Source organism: Cetorhinus maximus, chromosome 20 (assembly GCF_964194155.1).
Source record: "Cetorhinus maximus chromosome 20, sCetMax3.hap1.1, whole genome shotgun sequence".
Lineage (NCBI taxonomy): Eukaryota > Metazoa > Chordata > Chondrichthyes > Lamniformes > Cetorhinidae > Cetorhinus > Cetorhinus maximus.
Window position 1 is genome coordinate 28,221,882 of NC_135898.1, and position 23,320 is coordinate 28,245,201.

The 23,320-nt window shown below is 49.6% G+C and overlaps 1 protein-coding gene across 1 annotated transcript in view; it reads right to left on the minus strand.

Annotated features, from left to right (window-relative positions):
• tacr2 (tachykinin receptor 2) overlaps nt 1–23,320 on the minus strand; it is a 139,398-nt gene that overhangs the window by 92,112 nt on the left and 23,966 nt on the right. The window contains exon 3 of the mRNA XM_078565821.1: nt 3,118–3,268. Coding sequence (XP_078421947.1) covers nt 3,118–3,268 — 151 coding nt within the window. The remainder of the gene's footprint in view (nt 1–3,117; nt 3,269–23,320) is intronic.

The following is a 23,320-nucleotide window of genomic DNA, read 5'->3' on the forward strand; positions in this document are numbered from 1 at the left end:
ATTTCACAGGGTGAGTGCGCGTTGGTGTATCATTTACCATTGGGTAATGGGGTGGATCTGGAATGTAACAGTAGGTGTGGGGGGATGTGGAATTTAACAATTGGTGTGGGGTGGGATGTGGAATTTAACAGTGGGTGTGCTTGGGGGATGTAGAATTTTTCAGTGGGTGATGTGGGGGGATCTGGAATTTAACAGTGGGTGTGGGGGTGATTTGGAATTTAACAGTGGGTGATATGGGGGATGAGGAATTTGATAGTGGGAGTGGACGTTGGTTTATAATTTACCAGTGGGTAATGGGGGTGGATCTGGAACTTAACATTATGTGTGAGGAGGATGCGGAATTTAACAGTGCGTGTGTTGGGGATGTGGAATTTAACAGTGGGTGTGTATGGGATGTGGAATTTAACAGTGGCTGTGTGGGGAAGGTGGAAATTAACAGTGGGTGTTGAGGGGATGTGGAAATTAACAGTGGGCGTTGAGGGGATGTGGAATTTAACAGTGGGTGTGTGTGGGTGATGTGGAATTTAACAGTGGGTGTGTGGGGGATGGGGAATTTAGCAGTGAGTGTGGGTGGAGATGTGGAATTTAACAGTGGGTGATGTGGGGGGATGAGGAATTTCACAGGGTGAGTGCGCGTTGGTGTATCATTTACCATTGGGTAATGGGGTGGATCTGGAATGTAACAGTAGGTGTGGGGGGATGTGGAATTAAACAATTGGTGTGGGGTGGGATGTGGAATTTAACAGTGGGTGTGCTTGGGGGATGTAGAATTTAACAGAGGGCGTGTCGGGGATGTGGAATTTAACAGAGGGTGTGTGAGGGGTGTGGAATTTAACAGAGGGTGTGTGGGGAATGTGGTATTTAACATAGGGTGTGTGGGGGGTGTGGAATTTAACAGTGGGTGTGTCGGGGATGTGGAATTTAACAGTGGGTATGTAGGGGATGTGGAATTTAACAATGGGTCTGTCAGGGATTTGGAATTTTACAGTGGGTATGGGTGGGGATATCGAATTTAACCGTGGATTTGTGGGGGGATGTGGAATTTAACATTGAGTGTGTGGGGGATGTGGAATTTAACTGTGGATTTGTGGGTGATGTGGAATTTCACAGTGGGTGTGAGGGGGATGTGGAATTTAACTGTGGATTTGTGGGGGGATATGTAATTTAACTCTGGATTTGTGGGGGGATGTGGAATTTAACAGTGGGTGTGTGGGGGATGTGGAATTTAACTGTGGATTTGTGGGGGGTTCTGAAATTTAACAGTGGGTGTGAGTGGGATTTGGAATTTCACAGTGGGTGTGTGGGGTGGATGTGGAATTTAATAGTGGGTGTGTGGGGGATGTGGAATTTAGCAGTGGGTGTGTGCGGGATGTGGAATTTAAAAGTGGGTGTAGGGGTGGTTGTTGATTTAACAGTGGGTTTGAGGGGGATGTGGAATTTAGCAGTGTGTATGTGTATGATGTGGAATTTAACAGTGGGTGTGGATGGGGGGTGTATGAAATTTAACAGTGGGTGTTTGGGGTGGATGTGGAATTTAACAGTGGATGTCTGGGAGTTGTGGAATTTAGCAGTGGGTATGTGGGGAATGTGGAATTTAACATTGGGTGTTTGGGGGGATGTGGAATTTAATGGTGGGTTTCTAGTGGGTGTGGAGTTTAACATTGGGTGTGTGGGGGATGTGGAATTTAACAGTGGGTATGTGGGGGATGTGGAATTTAACAGTGGGTGTGTAGGGGATGTGGAATTTTACAGTGGGTGTTTGGGGGATGTAGAATTTAACTGTTGGTGTGTAGTGGATATGGAATTTCACAGTGGGTGTGTGGGGTGTGTGGAATTTAACAGTGGGTGTGTGGGGGTTGTGAAATTTAACAGTGGGTGTGTGGGGGATGTGGAATTTAACATTGGGTGCATGGGGGATGTGGAATTTAACATTGGGTGCGTGGGGTGGATGTGGAATTTAACATTGGGTGTGGGCGGGTGTGGAATTTAACAGTTGGTGTGGGGGGTGTGGAATTTAACAGTGGGTTTGTTGGGGGGAATGTGGAATTTTACAGTGGGTCTGTGGGGGGTGTGGAATTAACAGTGGGTGTGTGGGGGGTTTGGAATTAACAATGGGTGTGTTGAGGGGATGTGGAATGGGTGTTAGGGCTGTGGAATTTACAGTGGATGTGTTGAGGCGATGTGGGATTTAACAGTGGGTGTTTTGGGTGGGATGTGGAATTTAACCGTGGGTGAGGGGGGGATGTGGAATTTAACAATGGGTGTGTTGTATTGTGTGGATTTTTGCAGTGAGTGTGTGGTGCGGGGTGTGGATTTTAACAGTGGGTGGGGTGGCTGTCGAATTTAACAGTGGGTGTGTTGGGGGGGATGTGGAGTTTAACAGCGGGTGTGTGTACATCCCTAGCTGATGGAATAGAAAATTGATTTGATGTGTAACATGCCAGCCTACCTCTTGAAATCTTTGGCGAGCCGACAAGTTGGAGTCAAGGCTGGACTTACTGCGAACGGTCAATTCCATAGTGAGCAAAGTATATTTACTCAGCAAATAATGTTTATTTAAACAGTGCACTATCAGACCAGAGACTTCATTTTAATAGAGTGTCTATGAACATGAGTAAATGGAACACATAACTGAAATTGCAACAATTTCTTCCACAATGGTGAATTCTCCAGAAAAGTGCAGAGGGTGGAGGATAGTTACATGATACAGATTGCATATATTAAATCAATCTCCATGATTTACAGCAACGCAACCTCCATATGTTACTGAATCATCCCCATTCTGGCCAGATGTCAATATATTTAACCAAGCATAGTGGCTGCCCCACTGATACTGGCTTTGCAACGTCACTCTCCTCCTGTCTCTAGCCATGTCCTTAAACAGATAGAGACTATATTCAAAAATAATGAACAGGAATGATTCACTTTAAACTTGCAATCACCTTCAGTTACACTGATAACCTTGCAGTGGGTTTAAATAAATTACTCTCATTGGCCAGTAGTTGCTTTTTCTCTTCATGTTCTCTAGCATTCATCAGGAGACATGCCCTGGTTTACAATTAAAACTGATGATACGATACTCATGCATTACAATTTCTTTTTTCTTTTGCTACAGACCTTTCTTTTTGCATTCAGATGCTCACGATATCTTTGTGTTGAGTCTCCGGGTATTTCACTGGCCCACAGTGTGATTCCCACCTTCATATATGTGACTCCCATCACCATCAAAGGCATTAGGTAAGTCAGTACAATCACCACAAGTTGGTACCTGGAATACACAATGATCAATTATGCTAACTGTATTTTTTAGAGATTCCAAAAGGGCTTTGCAAAATTTGAGATAAAAGTGTGTTACTTAAACTCAAAGAATTGGAGATTCCACATAAACTCTGGGAATGGATAAGAAACTGACTGAAGGGTAGGAAGTACAGGACCTGGATGCAAATAACCTATTTGGTGTTTTCTTCTGTGGAGAATCACCTCCCCCTCCCTTTTTGCAGAGCTTCCCCACTCTCTCTGAAGCCTTCACTCAATTCGCTGGTCATGTTGCAGAGCCAATGGTCCTGCAAACACAGCACCAGAATTGAGTCACCAAATCCTGTTCCCTCCCTGAATGTTTACAGCCACTCTGCAAAACACCTCCAAACACAATCCACAGGAGCCCCACTAACTACCTAAGCAAAATAAGTCAAAAGTACCTCACCTGCAATTTGGTTGCTGGCTTTTAAGTAACATTAAACCGGGATTCCCTCATGCTGTATGTTCATTTGTGGGTGCTCTGCAAAGGCAGAGAGTGCACATGCAGACTGAGTTGGCGAAACCATTGTCAAATCAGTTGGAACAGCTGTCTGACATCATAGTAGGACCTCTTCTGATGTTTCCGGTGCACACATGGCATGTCCTTCACAGCATGGGGCACCATCTGGGCCACACTGGAAGTAGCCAGAAGCATGGCTGGCACCATTTTAGGATTTCAGAGCTTCCAAGCGCCAGTCCAGCCACAAGATGGAGCCTGATTTCACTGCCTCTCTTTCTTTCAGACAGGATTCTTGTACAATGTGTTGATCTGCTAAAGTGCTAAATTTGAAAGTGACAAGGTGCTCAACAAGTGATGTTACTGGATACTTTTCAGATTGATCCCATTTATTACACCTGATACACCATAATCACAAATTCACTAGAAAAGTAAAACAGGTCCCTCTATGCTTCTGTCAGTCCATAACAGGAGAAAACTGCAAAGCCAGACAGGTTTTGCTGAGGGATTCTCATCCAAAAATATAAATTATTAAAATGAAGACTGCCTTGATAAGTCTCTTATATTGCATTCAGTGTACTCTGTATGAACTATTACTGGCTTCTTTTGTTCTTGCAGACAGTGCGCCTTAGTGAGCTGTGAGCTTGTGAATATGAACAGGTGTTTCCGTCTGAATTAAATGTAGCACTTAAGACACTATAACCGGCAACTTAGAAATTGATGTTAATGCAAATGGTAATGGTTATCACTGTTTGGACAATATATAGAGCAAATATTAGACAGCAAATAAGGAGAAACTGATTTCAGTAGCAGAAAGGGTTGGCAACTAGAGAACACAGATTTAAGGTGAGTGACAGAAGAACCAGAAGTGACATGAGGAAACGCACCCCTGATTTTTTTCCCACATCGATGGGGGGCTCAGCAGGAGCGGGCGGGGGCGGTCGCCATTTTACATGGACGGGCCAATTAAGGCTCATCCAGCATAAGATGTGAGCAGTAGTGCTCAGCGCTACCTGTGCGGGCAATGGGAAGAGGGAGAGTCGAGGCCAGCGCTCTTTCGCGCATGCGTGCAAAAGTGCACTTCAATCTCCCTGAGGCACAGAACTGTTTTTATATTTCAGAGAAATTTTTAATTGAATTTGTAAAAGCTTTAGGAAACCTCATCCCGCTTGTGGATGAGGTTTCCTAAAAACGTAAAGGCCTCTTAGCCTTTTCGCCAGCCTGCCAACCGTAAGGTTGTATGGGCAGCGTAAGGTTGACCTTAATTAGTTCCTTAATGGCCTTAATAGGCCTTTTAAATATCAGCGCACGCGCATCCAACTCCGGCGCAGGCCCGCCAAACGAAACCTTGCGAGACAGCGCGATGACGTCAGGATGCGTGCCCTACATCATCGCACGTCATTCTATGCACCGGTGTGTTGGGCCCACCCCCGCACGCCAACTGAAAAATCCTGGCCACTGTTTTGTGAGTTGATGTGATCTGGACTGCACTGTCTGAAAGGGCAATGGTAGCAGATCTGATAGTGACTTTCAAATGGGAATTGGATGATTATCTGAAGGGAAAATAAATTTCAGGGAAAGAACCAGGGAGTGGGTTTAATTGGATAGTTCTACTAAAAAGCCAGCATAGGCATGGTGGACCCAATACTCAAGGCGGATCTAACCAGAACTGGACACAGAGCTCAAGGAGGGTCTGACTGGAACTGAAACAGCTTGATCAGTACTTCCTCTGACTCGTGTTCTACTGTTTAGGCTATTGTAGTACAGAATCCTATTGATCATATTCATTGCTACTCTGCATTGATTGAAAATGTATTCTATTGCATTGACAAACAGCTTTAGCTTCAGTTTTACCCCTAACAACAGTCTCCACCACTTAAAACATCCACATTTAAAATGGACAATCAATTTAGAATCATAGAATGATACAATACAGGAGGCCGTTCAGCCAATTTAAATACTAGGTCCAGGTCAGACCCATCTTGAGCCCTATGTCCAGTTCTGGTCACTGAGAGACAAGTACAAGAGACTGTGCAGGAAGAACCACGAGGTTAACTCCAGTGCAGAATGTTACAACTCACAGGCGGGCGTGTGCTTGACCCAAACGGACGTGAAATAGCGCGAGATGAAATCAGGCGAGCGTCCCCACGTCATCCCACACACGAGCAATCTTCAGGTCAGCGGGTGCACGCAGCAGTCGGAAGCGCGTCTGCCAACAATTAGGTGGGCAATTAAGCCCATTAAGGAGGCAATTGAAAGAGATTTTTTGTGGCCCTTCCACTTTTCCGGTTGGCGGACGGGCCAATCGGCCTTTACATTTTTGCTCAAACCTCGATCCAGGGTGGGATGAAATCTCTGTGGGGAAATAAAATGAGATACCTGGGGACTGGTTTTTTATGAGGTTTGTTTTCAGGTGCTTGACTGTGCTGCATGGGCATATTTTGCAGCATAGTTGTTGTTTGGTTTATTCTGTAGGGGTCTGCAGCTACCTGGGGGAGCTGTCTGCCTTCAGGGAGCTCACTGGAATCATTCACCAGCACCCGCGGTGACATCGGTGCCTGCCCTTTACTCCCCCAACCCACTGGCAGTACTGAGCTTTTCTCAGCACACGTTTCAGTCTGGCTGCCCGTTAATTGGCCAGCCAGAGTGAAATCAGCCAGAGTCGGGGCCCGTTTCCCATCTGCTCCCGGGCCCGCCAATTGCTCATGCCCAACAAGCGGAAAGTTCAGGCCCCAGAGTTGGGGTTATAAGGATGTACTGCAGAAACCTGATTTCCAGCCTGGAAAGGTGACATCCATGCAATGATCTTACACAGGGATATACGAATGGAAAAATTATTCCCAATTAAAGTATGAGAGTAGAATTGAGGAACATTAAGTCAAATTAGTGAAAGGTAATTTCTGGTCTCATATCAGTGAGTCTATATTAAATAAAGAATGAACAAAATCAGAGTTATTATAGCACAGAAGGAGGCCATTTGGCCCATTGACTCTAGGACAATCCAATCAGCCACACTCCCCCGCTTAATCCCCATATAACTCTGCAAATTTATTTCCCTCAAACTCCCACGCAATTTTCTTTTCAAAGCATTCAACATCTCTGCTTCCATCACCATCATGGGCAGCGAGTTCCAGGCCATTACCACTTGCTGCGTAAAAAGATTCTTCCTCACATCCCCCTGCATCTCTTGCCAAGAAGCATAAATTCTTGTACCATAAGCTAATGGGAACAGTTTTTCATTGTCTACCTTACCTAAACCTGTCATAACCTTGTTCACCTCTATCAGGCCACTCCTCAATCTCCTTTGCTTCAAGGAGAACAACCCCAGCTTCTCCAACCTAACCTAGAACCATTCTGGTAAATCTCCTCTCCACCCTCTCAAGGACCCTCACATCTTCCTAAAGTGTGGTGACCAGAACTGGACACAATACTCTGTTGTGGCCTAACCAGAGCTTTATAAAGGCTCAGCATAACATCCCTGTTTTGGTACTCAACGCCTCTATTTATGAAGTCCAAGATCTCATATAATTTGATAACTACTCTTTCAATATGTCTTGCCACATTCAAAGATTGATACACATGCACCCTCAGGTCTCTCTGTCCCTGTACACTCTTTAAAACTGTACCATTAAATTTATATTGGCTCTCCCTCCCTTCATGTTTGACACTCCAGGGCAGTACAGGAGCCCTGCACTGCCAGAGGTGTGGTTTTTTGCATGAAATGTTAAACTGAGGCCCCATCTGCCTGCTTGGGAAGATTTAAAAGATCCTATGGCACTATTTTGAAGAAAAGCAGGGAAGTTATCCCCAGTGTCCTGGACAACATTTCTCCCTCAATCAACATCATATAAAACAGATTATATGGTCATTATCATGTTGCTGTTTGTGGGAGCTTGTTGTGCGCAAATTGGCTGTTGAATTTCCGACATTACTACAGTGACTACACTTCAAAAAGTACTTCATTGGTGTAATGTGCTTTGAGATGTCTAATTGTCGTCAACAGTGCTATACAAATGCAAGTCTTTCTCTTTTTTTCTGCCAAAATATATCGCCTCACATTTGTCTGTATTAAATTCCATCTACTACTTGTCTGCCCATTCCGCTAATTGATCTTTTCCTGTTGCAATTAATTGGTATCATCCACACTGCCATGCCTCCAGGTGTGGTATCATTGATAAATTTTGAAATTTTACTCAATATTCCAACATCCAAGTTATTTATATATATTAAAAAAGCAGAGATCCTAGCACTGACTCTTCGGGAACACCACTGTCTACCATCCTCTGTCTGAAAATAACCATTTACCATGACTCACGGGACAGAATTTTCTGCCTGTCGGGCGGGCAGAGCTGGAGCGGGCGTGGGTGTGGGCGGGCACGGACCCGGTCCGTTCCCGCGATCAGGTCCGCGCTGCCATTTTGCGCGGGCAGGCCCAACGTATTTGCCGACTCCCGTGAATAGCGGGAGTGTGTGGGCTGCAGCGGGCGTGCATGAACTGCTGGGTCCACTGGCGACCTGGCAGTCTGTTTAAAGGAAGGCCTGACAGCCTGCTGTAGGCTACTCACAATGGCCACTTCCAGGTCACGCTGCAGGGGGTCTGCTGACCAGGGCAGGCTGGAGGGAAGGGCAGAGGAGCAGGCCAGGCTGCAGGGTCTGCTATAGGAGCAGGGCAGGCTTCAGGTTAGACCAGCAGTGGGGCCGATGTGCCCCTCGTGTTTCAGATGACTGCCTTGCTGCCCTCCTCAGGGAGGTGGCAGCACGGCAGGAGGTGTTGGTGCCCCAGGATCGGTGGAGGAGGCCCCCCCCACAACATGACAAAGTGTGCCTGGGAGGACGTGGCGGAGGTGGTGAGCTCCCACGACATGGTGCGGCGCATCTGAATCCAGTGCTGTAAGTGCTTCAACAATTTGCTGCACTCTGGAAGGGTGAGTACCATGTTGGCATTGGGCATTTAACCCAGCAGGTAGCCTTAGCCTCTGAGGCCGCCCCCCCACCACCCCCCTCCCCAAGTCTTACTGTCGTGACTGCATTGAATCATATTGGACATTTCTGGGTGGGCAAGCAGATACTGCCCATGCTTAGATTAGCCTGAGTGGTTCATGAGGCGATGAGTTCTTCCCCGCACCATGTGTTGCTCTTAGTCGCACATAACTAGTCTGGAGGCAACCTTCAGGAGATGCAGCTAGGCTCATACTCAGAACTCTAACACATGTCCTGTTCACGGTGATGAGATGGTGGAAAGGGAGCCCCAAGGTGTCGTGGCCAAGAACCATCTGCTGCCCTTGACGCTGCACGTAGTTGTGCCTTCTTGCTATGGGAGCAAAGACCGTGTGTTTCCTAAAGTGAATGTCTCCAAGGTGGCCATTGAGGGAGGTTGGGAGCAGGCGTACTATCTTTGTGTGACTGATCAGCAATAGCGGGGAGAGGAGGCACTGGAGGCCTGATATGGACCATTGTGGTTGGGTTGCAGCGTGTGCGTGCAGAGTCCAAGTGCAAATTGCCGCAATGAATGGTCTCCTCTGTTTTTCAGGAGAAGAATGCTCATAATGCCTCGGAGCGTGCGAGGACTGGAGGCGGCCAGGCTCACCTCCTCATGTTAAGCTGTTTTGAACAGGAGGCCCTGGAGTTTGAGAGGCACCATGCACTCAGGTCAGCTGGTGTCGGTGAGGCTGAGATGGAACGGCCAGGTATTTGAGGCCAACAGTGAGATCCGCAATGTTCTCCCAACATCCATAGCACTGATGATTGTTTAATTTGTTGTTGTTGTAACATTGCTCAGTCACAGAGTGATAGAGTCAGAGGTGTGGATCATAGAAAAAGGTCCTTCGGGGATGCGCATGTCAAACATGTTCCTAACTCTTCTAATCCCACTTCCCAGCACTATGCCCATGGCCTTGTATGCCACAGCATCGCAACTGCACATCCAAATACTTATTACATGTTAGGAGGGTTTCTGCGTCCACCACCCTTTCAGCCAGTGCATTCCACATCCCCAACACGCTCTGTGTGCATAAGTTTCTCATCACATCCCGTGTCAACCTCATGCCCCAAACTGCACGCAGAACTATAGCTGTGGCCTAGGCAGCGTTATATGCACTTGGAACATTACCTCCCTGCTCCTATATTCTATGCCTCAGCTAATAAAGGCAAGTATGGCATTTGCCTTCTTAAACACCTTACGTACCTGTCCCGCTACCTTAAGGGACCTGTCGACATGCACACCAAGGTCCCTCTGATCCTCGTTACTTCCCACAGTCCTACCATTCATTGTGTATTCCCGTGCCTTGTTTGTCCTGCCCAAGTGCATCATCTCACACTTATCCACATAACATTCCATCTGGCACTCATCAGCCCATCTGACCAACCTGTCCATATCTACCTGTAATGTAAGGCTGTCCTCCTCACTGTTTGCCACCCCACCAATATTTGTGTCCATTGGTTCTGGAAGGTTGAGCGCATAATGAGCCGGGGGAAAGGGATGAAGTGTGCCATTGTGTGCACGTTAACTGATCCATTGTCCTTGTTGTTCATTTCAGCATCGTCAGAGCCTGGCCACCAGGAGGAACTGCAGATGCCCCCTCTCACACCTGAGGCCCTCAATTGTCACCTGCGTCACACCATTTCTGCAAGGCAGGCACTAGCGCAGATACTAGCACCTCGCTGGGCATTGGAAGATCAGCTACTGTCCCGGGGCACAGTGGAGAGGGCACTTCACAGTTGCTGGAGGAGCTGGCAGAGACAGGGAGTGCCCATGGTGCCAGCAGTCAGAGGACTGCAGGGGACCAGGCACATGCTGAGTCGGTGCCTGATGATGTGCCTCTGGAATTGTCCGCGACGCAGCAGCTGCAGGAAATGTGGCCAGGTGTGCGGGAGCACCCGGGAGTGATACATGAAGCTGTGCTTCGCTTGGTGTCCATGGTGGAGGAGTCCACACGGAGCATCACTGATGCAATGAGCCTCATGGCAGAGCGTAATGCTTCCACCATGGAGAGGGTGGCGAGTCTCGTGGAGAGACGCCTCCAAGAGAACAATCAAGTCCTCCTGGGGTTACGCTCGGACCTGCAAGCCCTCACAACGCCAGTGGCCACAGCTGGTCAGTGCCAATGTGGGAGATGGTGTAGGCTTCAGTTTCCCAGCTCGTTGCCCATCCGTCCACGGTGAGCAGGGATGTCCGAGGCGACCTCACATCGGTGGAGCAGCTGCCTGTCATATCTGCGGGCTCTTCTCACAGCGCTCTGGATGAGGGCAACAGCTCTTCCGCCCCTCTCCCAGTGACCGCATCATCGGGTGAGGCTGCGATGACTGGGGAGATGCCAACTGTGCAACTGCAGATCCCTCCCAGGTGGGCCCAGCATAGGCTCCACGGGCCAGAGGATGACTACCAAGGCCATCGAGGCCAACAGGACAGCAGAGTCAGCAGGCTGCCTCAGATGCCACTCTGAGTGATGGGGCGACACCAAGACATAGCACCTGTATGGAAGCGCCAGGCAAGACTGGTCCTGCTGATCCATTTGTGTTGTGCTAGCTGAAGGTTCATTGGATTAAAGCCTCCCAGGTGTCCCTGCCTCCTTGGTGTAGTCCTGGATTGGCATTTAGCCCGTCAGCCCCTCATCCTCAGAATCAGTGCTGGACTCATTGTGTGCAGCCGCATTCACTGCGTCAACGTCTTCATCGTCCACTGCATCCCCCCTTTCCAGCGCAAGATTGTGGAGAGTGCAGCATGCAACCACTATCAGTGACACATGATCTGTGGGGTTACTGGAGTGCACCCCCTGTGCGGTCCAGGCATTGGAAGTGCATCTTGAGAAGACCGATGGCTCTCTCCACCACAGCCCTTGTGGAGGCGTGGCTCCTATTGAACCGTTGCTCAGCTTCTGTTCATGGATGGCGGAGAGGCATCATGAGCCACCTTCTGAGGGGATAGCCCTTGTCACCCAGCAGCCATCCATCAAGCTGAGCTGGAGCACTTGAAGAGCCCCGGCACCTGGGAGTGTCTGAGGATGTAGGCGTCGTGGGAGCTACCTGTGAACTTGGCACAGGCTTGTAGAATCTGCATCCTGTGATCTCACACACTATCTGCATGCTTATGGAGTGGAAGCCCTTCCTGTTGATGAAGGCACCGGGCTCACCTGCTGGTGCCTTGATGTGTACAGTCTATTGCAACCTGGACGCAGGGGAATCCAGCAATGGCCACGAAGCCTCTGGCTCGCCGTGTCTGGCTTGCCTGGTCCCAGCGGAAGTGGATGAATGTCAAGGCACGCCTGAATAGAGCGTCTGTAACCTGCTTGACACAAATGTGGACAGCTGATTGGGAGACACCGCATAGATCACCCACCGAGCCCTGGAAGGAGCAAGAGGCATAGAAGTTGAGGGCAACTGTGAGCTTCAGAGCCGCTGGCATGGGGTGTCCACCCACACAGTTAGGGGAGATCTCAGGGCCAATTATCTGACAGATGTAGTTGACTGTCTCCCTTGACAGTCAGAACCTCCTTCGGCACTGAACCTCAGTCATATTGAGGTAGCTGCTTCGCCGCCTGTGTACCGTGGCAGCAGGTTAGTGGCATCTTCTGTGGCCCCTTCCACCTTGGACTACCTCTTAGCCCTGTGCCCCTTGTGCCTGTACCTGTACTCCCAAAGGTGGCTCCCCTGGAGGCTGAATGTGCACTCCTCCTTATTCTAGCCCTCCCTTCCTTCTCAGAGGAGCTGCCTCCAGTGGACATGTCAGAACCCATACCCAGGCTAAGGGGAGGCCTCCGGAAAGCTGCAGGCCCAATAAAGATTACTGACTGCAGAGTGCTGACCTGAAGGATCAAAGTACACAGAAAGCTGCTGGAGTTCATTCTGAACTGCTACAGATCACACAGGAAAGTTTAAAAAACTTTCTCCAATAAATACTCCACAGAGCAGATTGACGACCCCACTGAGCCCTCTTATCCCGTCCGTAGAGAAGGTTCATAAAAAAGTCTCTTACCCACCTGCCCGTCCCGAAGATCGCAGGGGCACCTGAAAATCGCCATCGATTGACGAATTAAGGGCCTTAACTGGCCCATTAATTAATGACGGGTGCGCATCGAACTTCATTGTGCGCCCGCCCAGCGAAATATTGCGATGGCGCACGGTGACATCGGGACACTCGCCCAACATCACCGCATGTCATTTTACGCGCTGACGTGTGGGACCCGCCCCCTACACATCAAACTGAAAATTCTGCACACTGTTTTCTGACCTTAAGCCAAATTTTATCCAAGCTGACACTAACCCTCCAATTCCATGAGCCTCTAATTTTTTCACCAGCATTTAATGTGGTACTTTGTCAAATACTCAGAAAAGGCAGTACACTCACATAATATAACACTTTATAAAATAAACAGAGAGTATGCAAAGATGTAGGTCAGGGACCTGCACTTACATCTAAACCAGGTCGATAGGATGAAAGTTTCCTTTCTGGGAGTGTTTGATGAGGACTGTGTAGAAGGAGCTTTACTCTGTATCTAACCCCGTGCTGTACCTGCCCTGGGAATGTTTGATGACAAGCCTCTGGATTCAGCCTTCCAACTTATCATGGAGAGTCAGCAGAAGGTGGGGGAACATCACACAGAGCTGTTGGAAGCCCTCAACAGAGTGGCATGCATGTTAGAGGAGTGCGTCTGCCTGCTCTCTGAAGTGGTGCTCACATGTGCACATATGGATGTCCCTATGGGAAGGATGGTGGACACCATGGAGACCCTGGTTCAGCAGAACGCAGAGGTGCACACAGACCTGCACTCCATCATGGTAGCCAAGGGTGAGTTCCTGCAGTAGCAACACGAGAGGGACACGGGGAACCTCGAAGTCCCTCCAGGTGCTCCTTCCCTCAAAGGGCCCTCGGGCACCCAAAGTGGGAGGAGGAGTAGCAACTGGGCACCCCAGGGCCATCCATTCAGGGATCTCAGAGGCTGTCCTCTCCCTCTGAGTCCCCTTTGCCTGTGACCCCCTCAACCTCATCCTCTGTCACCGCAGAGGGAGCAGCTGGCCCACAGGGGGACAGCCAAAACGAGCCAGGACCCTTAAGACCTCAGCCTCCAGTGGACACACGACAAAGTCATCAGAGGCAAAAGGGCCAACCATTACACATGCCATCTCCAACCCTGCATCGGATGTCAGGGCAGCACCTAGTAGAATTGGTAGGCCTAGAAAAGTTAAGAAATTCTAATCAAAAGTGGTTGAATGGATGAACACATTTGTCACTTCATAATCTCAAAATATATTCACTTTCATTGAATAATGTGTAATGTTGACTTCTAGCTTTATTTACAGGCTTCGCAGGTCCTCCCCCTGTAGCACCCCCACTAGCACTTCAGCAGCACGCAGCTGAACAATGAGTGATTCTGGAGGGAGAAGTATGTTTGTGGCAGGGCGTTTTATGCAAGCACTCTCCCACGCAGAGGGGAGCCTTCCTCAATCACACTCATACTTTCCCGAGTATTTTCAATGCTGCCTGCTGGGGTTCTCTTTCAGTTGTCCATCTGAGCTGACCTGCATCTCCACCCACCCACTGATCACACTCCCATGCAGCAGCTGTGCCCGTCCAACACGAGGCTCCATTCATTTTCGATTTGAAAATCATGGTCTTGATCAAGTTCCTCATAAGCTCCCCCATCTTCTCCCCTCCCCCAGTCACCCATGTCCTTTCCCCCATCGCTGTTGGGCCCCTTCCACAGCATCACCTTCCACTTCCCCACCATCACCTACCAACCTGAACCTTTTCTTCCCAGGATGACCAGGTGAACATATACGTTCCATATCCTGAGAATCCCATCTTCTCGCCATATTGTTCCCGCCCTGCCCACCAATGGGGCCAGAAAATAACAGCCAATATCTTGGTTATAAAAACAAAATACTACTGCGGATGCTGGAAATCCAAAACAAAAACAGAATTACCTGGAAAAACTCAGCATGTCTGGCAGCATCGGCGGAGAAGAGTTGACGTTTCGAGTCCTCATGACCCTTCAACAGAACTGAGTAAAGTTAGGAGAGAGGTGAAATATAAGCTGGTACCGCACCACCACCCCCCCCCCCCCCTCCCCCCCCACCCGCCCCCCCAAACAACCTTAAACCAGCTTATATTTCACCCCTCTCCTAACTTTACTCAGTTCTGTTGAAGGGTCATGAGGACTTGAAACGTCAACTCTTTCCTTCTCCGGCGATGCCGCCAGCCAATATCTTGGGTTGTTTGGGGGATTGGTGCATGGTGAGTTAAAACAGCTTTCAGTTCTACTGAACAGAAAGCTTTGTGAAGCAGACCTTTGACAAGGCTGAAGGGCTGAAGAAATGAGAAGGTCATTCATCCATGTCTTAAGGGTCTGGGAGATGTTGTTTGGTCACTGTTTATGGTAATAACATTATTGAAGTGTCTAAATGGACCATATAGCCATGGTAACAGAGTCATTGAGAGAAATTGAGAACATAACTATAACTTCTTCACTCTATGTTGCATACCTAATATCTGCTTTGTCTGTCTTTTGATGTATCGTCATTTAGTGTTTGCATGCATGGAATGTAAAGATTAAAATGTAGAATTGGTGTAAGTGTTTTGAGCAAACCACTGTTTGCTGTAGTCAGTCTAGAATTGTGAAGCCTGATGTCAGAGTTCTCTTAGTGAATTGTGAACTCAGTAATAAAAAAAATCATATAATCAATTTGGAATAGTGTTGTATGATTTGATCGAGCACTTATATTGGATTCTTTAACATGAGCTCATTAAAGACAAAGCTCTGATTCTGTGATTGTTACAACTGATTTGTGTTTAAAGTAACGAAGCAAAATAGAACAGGAATGCAGTCCAACATATACCATTCACATTGTCAAGCAGTGATTCTAGAGCCCAGATCAATCAGCCCGACTGTATTGCCACCCAGTCAATGGCATTAAGAGTAATGTTGATTACTGTATCCTACACAACTTGTCTCTGGTAAGGGGAAGAGATGAAGCTAGGTGAAGAAAAGGAGCTAGATACAGGGCTGAACACAAGAGAGCAGAGTTAATCATCAGTCAAAAGTTGTAACAGGAAACAGTTCAGCAATTTCCACAGAAAAGTCCATCCATACATAACCAATTCAATATGCAGCTTTCCCTCTACTGGGCCCAAGCAGTACATTAGCACCCATGATTACAGCCTCAATTTCTCCTCCTGCACCTAAAAGGGTCTGAGAACAGGAGAACTGTCAGGACATAGAGTGCGATCATATATATACCAACCAACAGTGCCTCACTCTGACAGGAGCACCTGCAGTCCTGCTCCACCCCCACAACAGTGATGCAGTTGGAATTCCAACCTCTGTCTTTAAAGGCCATTCAGCCCATTCCTAAATCTCTGGAATAGGATCATTTTAATAGTCAGGGCCACCAGCCCATGACTGTAGCTGCTCAGCACAGGCTTCTACCCAGCCCCCACTCATCAGCATCAATGGGGAAAAAGCAAAGACCCTCTTGGGCTGAGAAGGACATCATTATTTGTCATTTTCCCCCAAGTGGAATTATCAGGTTCCAAGTGGAGTGAACTCATCCTCCCTGGTATCAATTTCCTTCACTCTGTGCTTACTGAACCCACACCTGCTCCCAAGTAAGGTCAAGAGTGACTGAAGTACGAGGATTCTTGAAGACTCTTCCTCTACATATTCCTCAAGGACTAAGGATCTGAATCACTGCCTCCATTTACTGTATATTGGAACAATCATAGGAATGTTGGGATTACATGCAAACATACATAGGAACTAGATGAATATCAGGAATCGGCGGGTTGTCTTATGAGGAAACGCTAGACAGGGTAGGCTTTTATCCACTGGAATTTAGAAGAGTAAGACATGACTTAATTGAAACCTTTAAGATCCTGAGGGGTCTTGACAGAGTGGATGTGGATAGGATGTTTCCTTTTGTGGGAGAATCTTGAACTAGGGGTCACAGTTTAAAAATAAGGGGTTGCTCACTTAAAACAGAAATGAGGAGGAACTTTTTCTCTCAGAGGGTTGTGAGTCTTGGAACCCTCTTCCTCAAAAGGTGGTGGAAGCAGAGTCTTTGAACATTTTTAAGGCAGAGCTAGATAGATGCATGATTAACAAGGGGGTGAAGGGTTATCAAGGGTAGGCAGGAATGTGGAGTAGAGGTTACATTCAGATCAGCCATGACTTTATTGAATGGTGGAACAGGCTCGAGGGGCTGAGCGGCCTACTCCTGCTCCTAATTCATATGTTCGTATGTATGCATGGAGTGATCTGATCCAATGACTCTTGATGGAAATTGTAAAGTTTCTGTAATACGAACATATGAATTAGGAGCAGTAGGCCATTTGGCCACTTGAGCCTGCTCTTCCATTCAATCAGATCATGCCCTCAACCCCACATTCCGACTAGCCCCGATAACCATTGACTCCCTTATTAGTCAAGAATCTATCTACCTCTGCCTTAAAAATATTAATTGAACCTGCTTCCACCGCTCTCTGGAGAAGAGAGTTCCAAAGACTCATGACCTCCTGAGAGAAAAATTTCTCCTCATCTTAGTTTAAAAGTAATGGATCTCAAATTTAAGGCAATATTCCCTTGTTCTAGGGCAGAATTCTCTGCCTGTTGGGGAGACAATGCAGGAGCGGGCGCAGAACCGATCGCCCGTGTCCCGCCCAGCGTGAAACACAGCTCCTGAGGACAGAGGGAGTGGGCAGGCGGCAGCCTCTTTAAAAGAGCTCCTGCAGCCTTGCAAAGGCTGTCAAATATGGCCAGAAGAAGGGCTCCCCAGAGCGCTGCTGGTGAGCAAGCCAGGCAGGAGAGTAGGGCAGGGGGGACACTGTGCCCCTCATTTTTCAGACGATTGCCTTGCTGCCCTCCTGACAGCAAGGCGGGAGGCCCTCGTTCCCAGGGATGGGAGGAGGAGGCCCCCCACCACAAGACCAAATGTGCTTGGGAGGAGGTGGCAGAGGTGGTGAGCTCCCGCAATATGCTGTGATGCACCTGGATCCAGTGCCGCAAGCGTTTCAACGACCTCTTGCGGTTGGGGAGGGTGAGTACCATGTTGGCATTGGTCACTTAACGCAGCAGGTAAGCTTTCCCCCCACCGGCCTCACCCCCCCCCCCCCCCCCCCCCCCCACCAACTCTGAGTGTAGTTACTGCATTGAATCTATGTCCTTCGCTGGGTGGGCCAGTAGATATTGCCCATGCCTAGGTCACCCTGAGAGGGTGGTGAAGAGATGGGTTCTGCATGTGGTACACTGAGACCCACATTACTGCTTTGGGGGCAACCTGGAGGATCTGCACCTAGGCGCAGTGCTGGAACTGTAAAACATGTCAAAGTCAGGGTGCTGACATGCTGGGAGGGGAGCTTCCGGGTGGCGGGGGCACCGATCCATCTGCTGCCCTTTGCATTCCATGTGCTTGCGCCTCCTTGCTTTGCAAGGTTAGACTGTGTGGTGCAAAACGTGATGTAGGCAGCATTTGGCTAAGGAGTGGGGGACTGGCCTGGCATCTTTGTATGAGTGTGTGGCAGCTGAGGGATGAGGAGGCCCTGGAGCCCTGCAATGTTCCAGTCTGGTTGGGGTGGGACGACAGCGAAGAGATTCCAGGTACAAGTTGCACTAATCAATGCTCTTCTCTCCTTTCCAGGAGAAGAATGCTCATAATGCCAACGAGCAGTTGAGGACTAGCCCAGTTGGTGATCATTAGCAGATTTGAGCAGCAGGCCCTCTATTTGGAGAGGCACCATGGGCCCAGGTCCACCGGTGTTGGTGAGGCTGGGGTGCCACAGGCAGGTATGTTTGCCAAGCACTGAGGTCACCATTAGTGTCCCAGCAGCCATGGCAGTGCTGAATGTTCAGTGATTGAAGTTTGCAACATGGCTTGACCATTTCTTATGGGGGGATGAGCACATAATGAACCATGGGGCAGGGATGCACTTTGTCATTGTCTCCACGTTAACTGATCCACTGTCCTTGTTCTTTCTTACAGCTTTAGCGGAGCAGGGCTGGGAGGAGGAGGCACAGGCGCCCCCTCTCACACCTGAGGGCCCTGAAGTCCCTGACCCACCAGCATCACATCATCTCTGCCAGGTAGGCACCAGCACAGATACTAACACCTCGGTGGGAATTAGGTCATCAGCTAGTGTCCAAGGGCACAGCTGTGAGGGCACTTCACGGTCATTGGAGGAGCTGGCGGAGACAAAGAGTGCCCATGGCACCGGCAGTTGGAGGACTGCAGGGACCAGGCACATGCTCAGTCGGTGGCTGATGATGTGCCCCTGGAGTCATCCGTGAGGCAGCAGATGCTGGACGTTGAGCAGGGTATGCGGGAGCATCTGGGGGAAATACATGAGGCTTTGCTTGGCTTGGTGTCTGTAGTGGAGGAGTCCACATGGACCATTGCTAATGCAATGAGCTTCATGGCCAAGCGCCATGCGTCCTCCATGGAGAGAGTGGCGACTCTCGTGGAGAGGCCCCTCCAGGAACCAGTCAGGGCTTCCTGGGGATGCGCTTGGACCAGCAAGCCCTCACATAGGCATTGACCTCAGCTGGTCAGTGCCAGTGTGGGAGTTGGCCTGGGCACCAAATTTCCCAGCTCGGTGCCCATCCATCTACGGTGAGCAAGGGGGTCCAAAGCGACCTCACATTGGCGTAGCAGCTGCCTGTCATCTCTACAGGCTTCTCTCAGGGGGCTCCGGATGAGGGCAGCAGCTCCTCTGCCCCTCTGCCAATGACCGTTGCATCTGATGAGGCTGTGACAACTGAGGAGATGCCAGCTGTGGAACTGGCAGATCCCTTCCAGGCGGGGCCAGTACAGACTCCACAGGCCAGAGGACGGCCGCCAAGGTCATCGAGGCCAACAGGACAGTGCAGTCAGCAGGCTGTCTCAGATACCAGTGCCAGCAAGGGGGAGCACCTAGACGTGGCACCTGAAAGCGTAAATTTAAGGCACCTTAGCCACGGGTTTCTCACTGGTGCTTTTGTGTTGCCCCACAATGAGGTCATGATTAGTTGGTGTGCTGTTTAACACCTTTGTCATTTTGTTTCCTTAAGCTCATTTTGTTATATCATTAAATTTAGACATGTGACCATGGCTGAGGGTGCTTCTTTTCCTCTGCAGGTGGATGGTTACCCATGATGTTATGAGAGAGTTGTGTCACATTGAGCTTTATTGACAAGGCCCTTAGTTAACGTTCCTACCCAGGCAGATTTAGCACTCAGGTATCGAGCATGGAGCCTGCAGCACAGGCCTGTGTTGGAGGTCCATCTGTGGTGTGCTAGCTGAAGGTTCATTCGATTAAAGCCTCTCAGGTTGTCCCTGCCTCCCTGGAGTATGCCCGGGTCAGCGTTCTACCCCCTCAGCATTTCCTGTGCATGCTCATCCTCCGACTCACTGCTGGATTCATCGTGTGCAGCCGCAGAAACTGTGTCTACATCTTCATCATCCACTGCTTCCCCCTTTACAGCGCAAGATTGTGGAGAGTGCAGCATGCAACCACTATCACCGACACATGATCTGGGGGGTACTGGAGTGCGCCCCCTGAGTGGTCCAGGCATTGGAAGCGCATCTTGAGAAGACTGATGGCTCTCTCCACCACAGCCGTTGTGGTGCTGTGGCTCCTATTGTACCGCTGCTCAGCATGAGTCACCTTCTGAGGGGAAAGCCCTTGTCGCCCAGCAGCCATCCATCCAGCCAGGCTGGAGCACTGAAGAGCTCCGGCACCTGGGAGTGTCTGAGGGTGTAGGCGTTGTGGGAGCTGCCTGACTTGCACAGACTTGTAGAATCAGCATCCTGTGGATCACACACTATCTGCACGTTCATGGGGTGGAAGCCCTTCCAGTTGACAAAGGCACCGGGCTCACCCGCTGGCGCCTTGATGGCCACACGTGTGCAGTCTATTACACCCTGGACGTGGGGGAAGCCAGCAATGGCTGCGAAGCCTCTGGCTCGCTCTGTCTAACTGGCCTGGTCCCAGCGGCAGTGGATGAATGTCAATGCCTGAATAGAGCGTCTGCACCCTGCTTGACAAGTGTGGACAGCTGATTTGAAGACACCGCAAAGATCACCCACGGAGCCCTGGAAAGAGCCAGAGGCATAGAGGTTGAGGGCAGCTGTGACTTTAGAGGCGCCCCATAGGGTGTCCACCAACACAGTTAGCGGAGATCTCAGGGCCAATCATCTGACAGATATAGCTGACTGTCTCCCTTGAGAGACAGAGCCTGCTTTGGCACTGCACCTCAGTCATATTGAGGTAGCTGCTTCGCCACCTGTAAACCCTGGCAGCAGGATAATGGCGTCTTCTGCAGCCCCTTCCACCTTGGACTTCCTCTTGGCCCTGTGCCTCTTGTGCCTGCACCTCTTCTCCCAAAGGTGGCTCCCCTGGAGGCTGAATGTGCACTCCTGGCCTCCTCCCCCCTTCTGGCCCTCTCTTCCTCCGCAGAGGAGGTGCCTCCAGTGGAGAGCACAACTCCCATTCCCAGGCTAAGGGAAGGCCTCCTGAAACCTGCAGGGCCCAAAAAGGATCCTCACTGTAGAGTGCTGACCTGAAGGTTGATAGTCCTGTCCAAGCAGCTGGTATGAGTTTTGAAGTATTTCTGCTTACATAGACAAGTATTCATAACTTCCCAAATTACATATCTGACTGAGCACATTCGCGACCCCACTGAGCCCTCTTATCCCGCCCTTCGATGAGGTTTATACAAATGTGTCCTACCCGCCTGCCCGTTGGGCCCATGCGCCTACCCGAAGATTGCACGGGCCCTGAGAAATCACTGTCAATTGGTGCGTTAAGGGCCTTAAGTGACCTGTTAATTAATGGCGGATACGCATCGGAGATCGTCACACGCCCACCGATTGAAATATCGCGATGGCGCGCGGTGACATCAGGACGCTCGCCTGATGTCACCGCGCGTCATTTTACGCGTCGGCATGCGGGGCCCACCGCCAATGGGAAAATTCTTCCCCTAGTCTCTCCTACAAGGGGAAACACACATTCAGCATCCACCTTGACAAGTCCCTTGGGCCGTAACTTCTGAGCTCCCAGTGTCGTACTCGGGAGGGTACCCCAAAGATGCGCTGGGGAATCCCTTTCCAAATTCCCAGGTAAAGTTTGCACGGCAATTGCCCAGAAGTGCAAACTTCCCCTGGGCGATTGCCCTGCACGGGAACCATCCAAAAATGCGATTTAAGTCACAAACTTCAGATGGTTCCAACTGGGTTACATCAATAGTTACCCAGAAAATGTTAGAAAGATGAAAACCACCTCTAACTTCTGGCTATCTATTATACAGACCCAGACTGAGCCCTTCCACAGGACTCCCCCCACACCCCCAACTACCACCCACCATGGGAATCCCCCCACCCACAAGGGGCTCCTCTCCAGCCCCCACTTCAGCGGGCCCAATCTCACCCCACCCCTCTCCAGATCTGACCAAGCCTGACCAGGGGCCTGGCCCACCTGCTGATGCGCAACCCACCACCCCCACCCGAGGCCCCACATCCTCCACCCCATTTCCCACAGGCCTGACCCGACCAGACCTGAGGCCTGACACCCCCCCTTAAAGCCTGATACGCTCCACCCACCCCGTCCATGGCCTGACTGCCCCACCGAGGCCCAACACCCTACCCCCATCACCCCCACAGGTCCAATCCAACCCAACCCCTGACCACCCTTCCCCCGAGGCCTGACAACCCCCTCCCCAGCACTCCCCAGACCTCTGACCTCCAACCACCCCCTCTGATCTTCAACCCCCGCAATCTCTCTCCAACCCCACCCCAGACCTTCCCCCGACCTCCTCTCTGACTCCCCAGCCTTCCCCAACATCCAACCACCCCAAACTCTGACCACACCTAACCTCTGGACCCCTCAATCTCTGACCCCTAAACTCCAACCCCCGACCACCCCTCCGACCTCTGACCACACCGACCTCCCACTGGCACCCCCAAGACCTTCCCCCACCTCTCCCCAACCTCCGACACTGATTACCACTCCAAGGAAGTTCAAGCTACGTTTCAGTAAGATCACCTCTAATTCTCTCTAAACTCCAATGGAGATAGGTCCAGCCTGTCTAACCTTTCCTCATAAGATAACCGCCCCCCACCCCAAGTATTAGTTGAATGAACCTTCTCGGAACTGCTTCTAAAGCATTTATATCTTTTCTTAAATAAGGAGACCAAATCTTCACACAGTACTCCTGATGTGGCCTCACCAACTATAACAATACATCCTTACTTTACATAATAACATTATTATGTTGCAATAAACAACATTCTATCTGCCTTCCTAATCACTTGCTGTACCTGCATACTAACTTTTCCTGATTCATCTACCAGGACACCCAGATCCCTCTGTATCTCAGAGTTCTGCAATCTCTCTCTATTTAAATAATATGCTGCTTTTCTATTCTTCTTGCCAAAGTGGACAAGTTCACATTTTCCCACATTATACTCCATCTGCCAAATTTTTTCCCACTTGCTTAAATAAGTTCCTATGTTCCTTTGCAGATTCCTTACATCCTTTTCACAACTTACTTTCCTACCTTTCTTTGTATCATCAGCAAAGTTAGCAACCATACATTTGGTCCC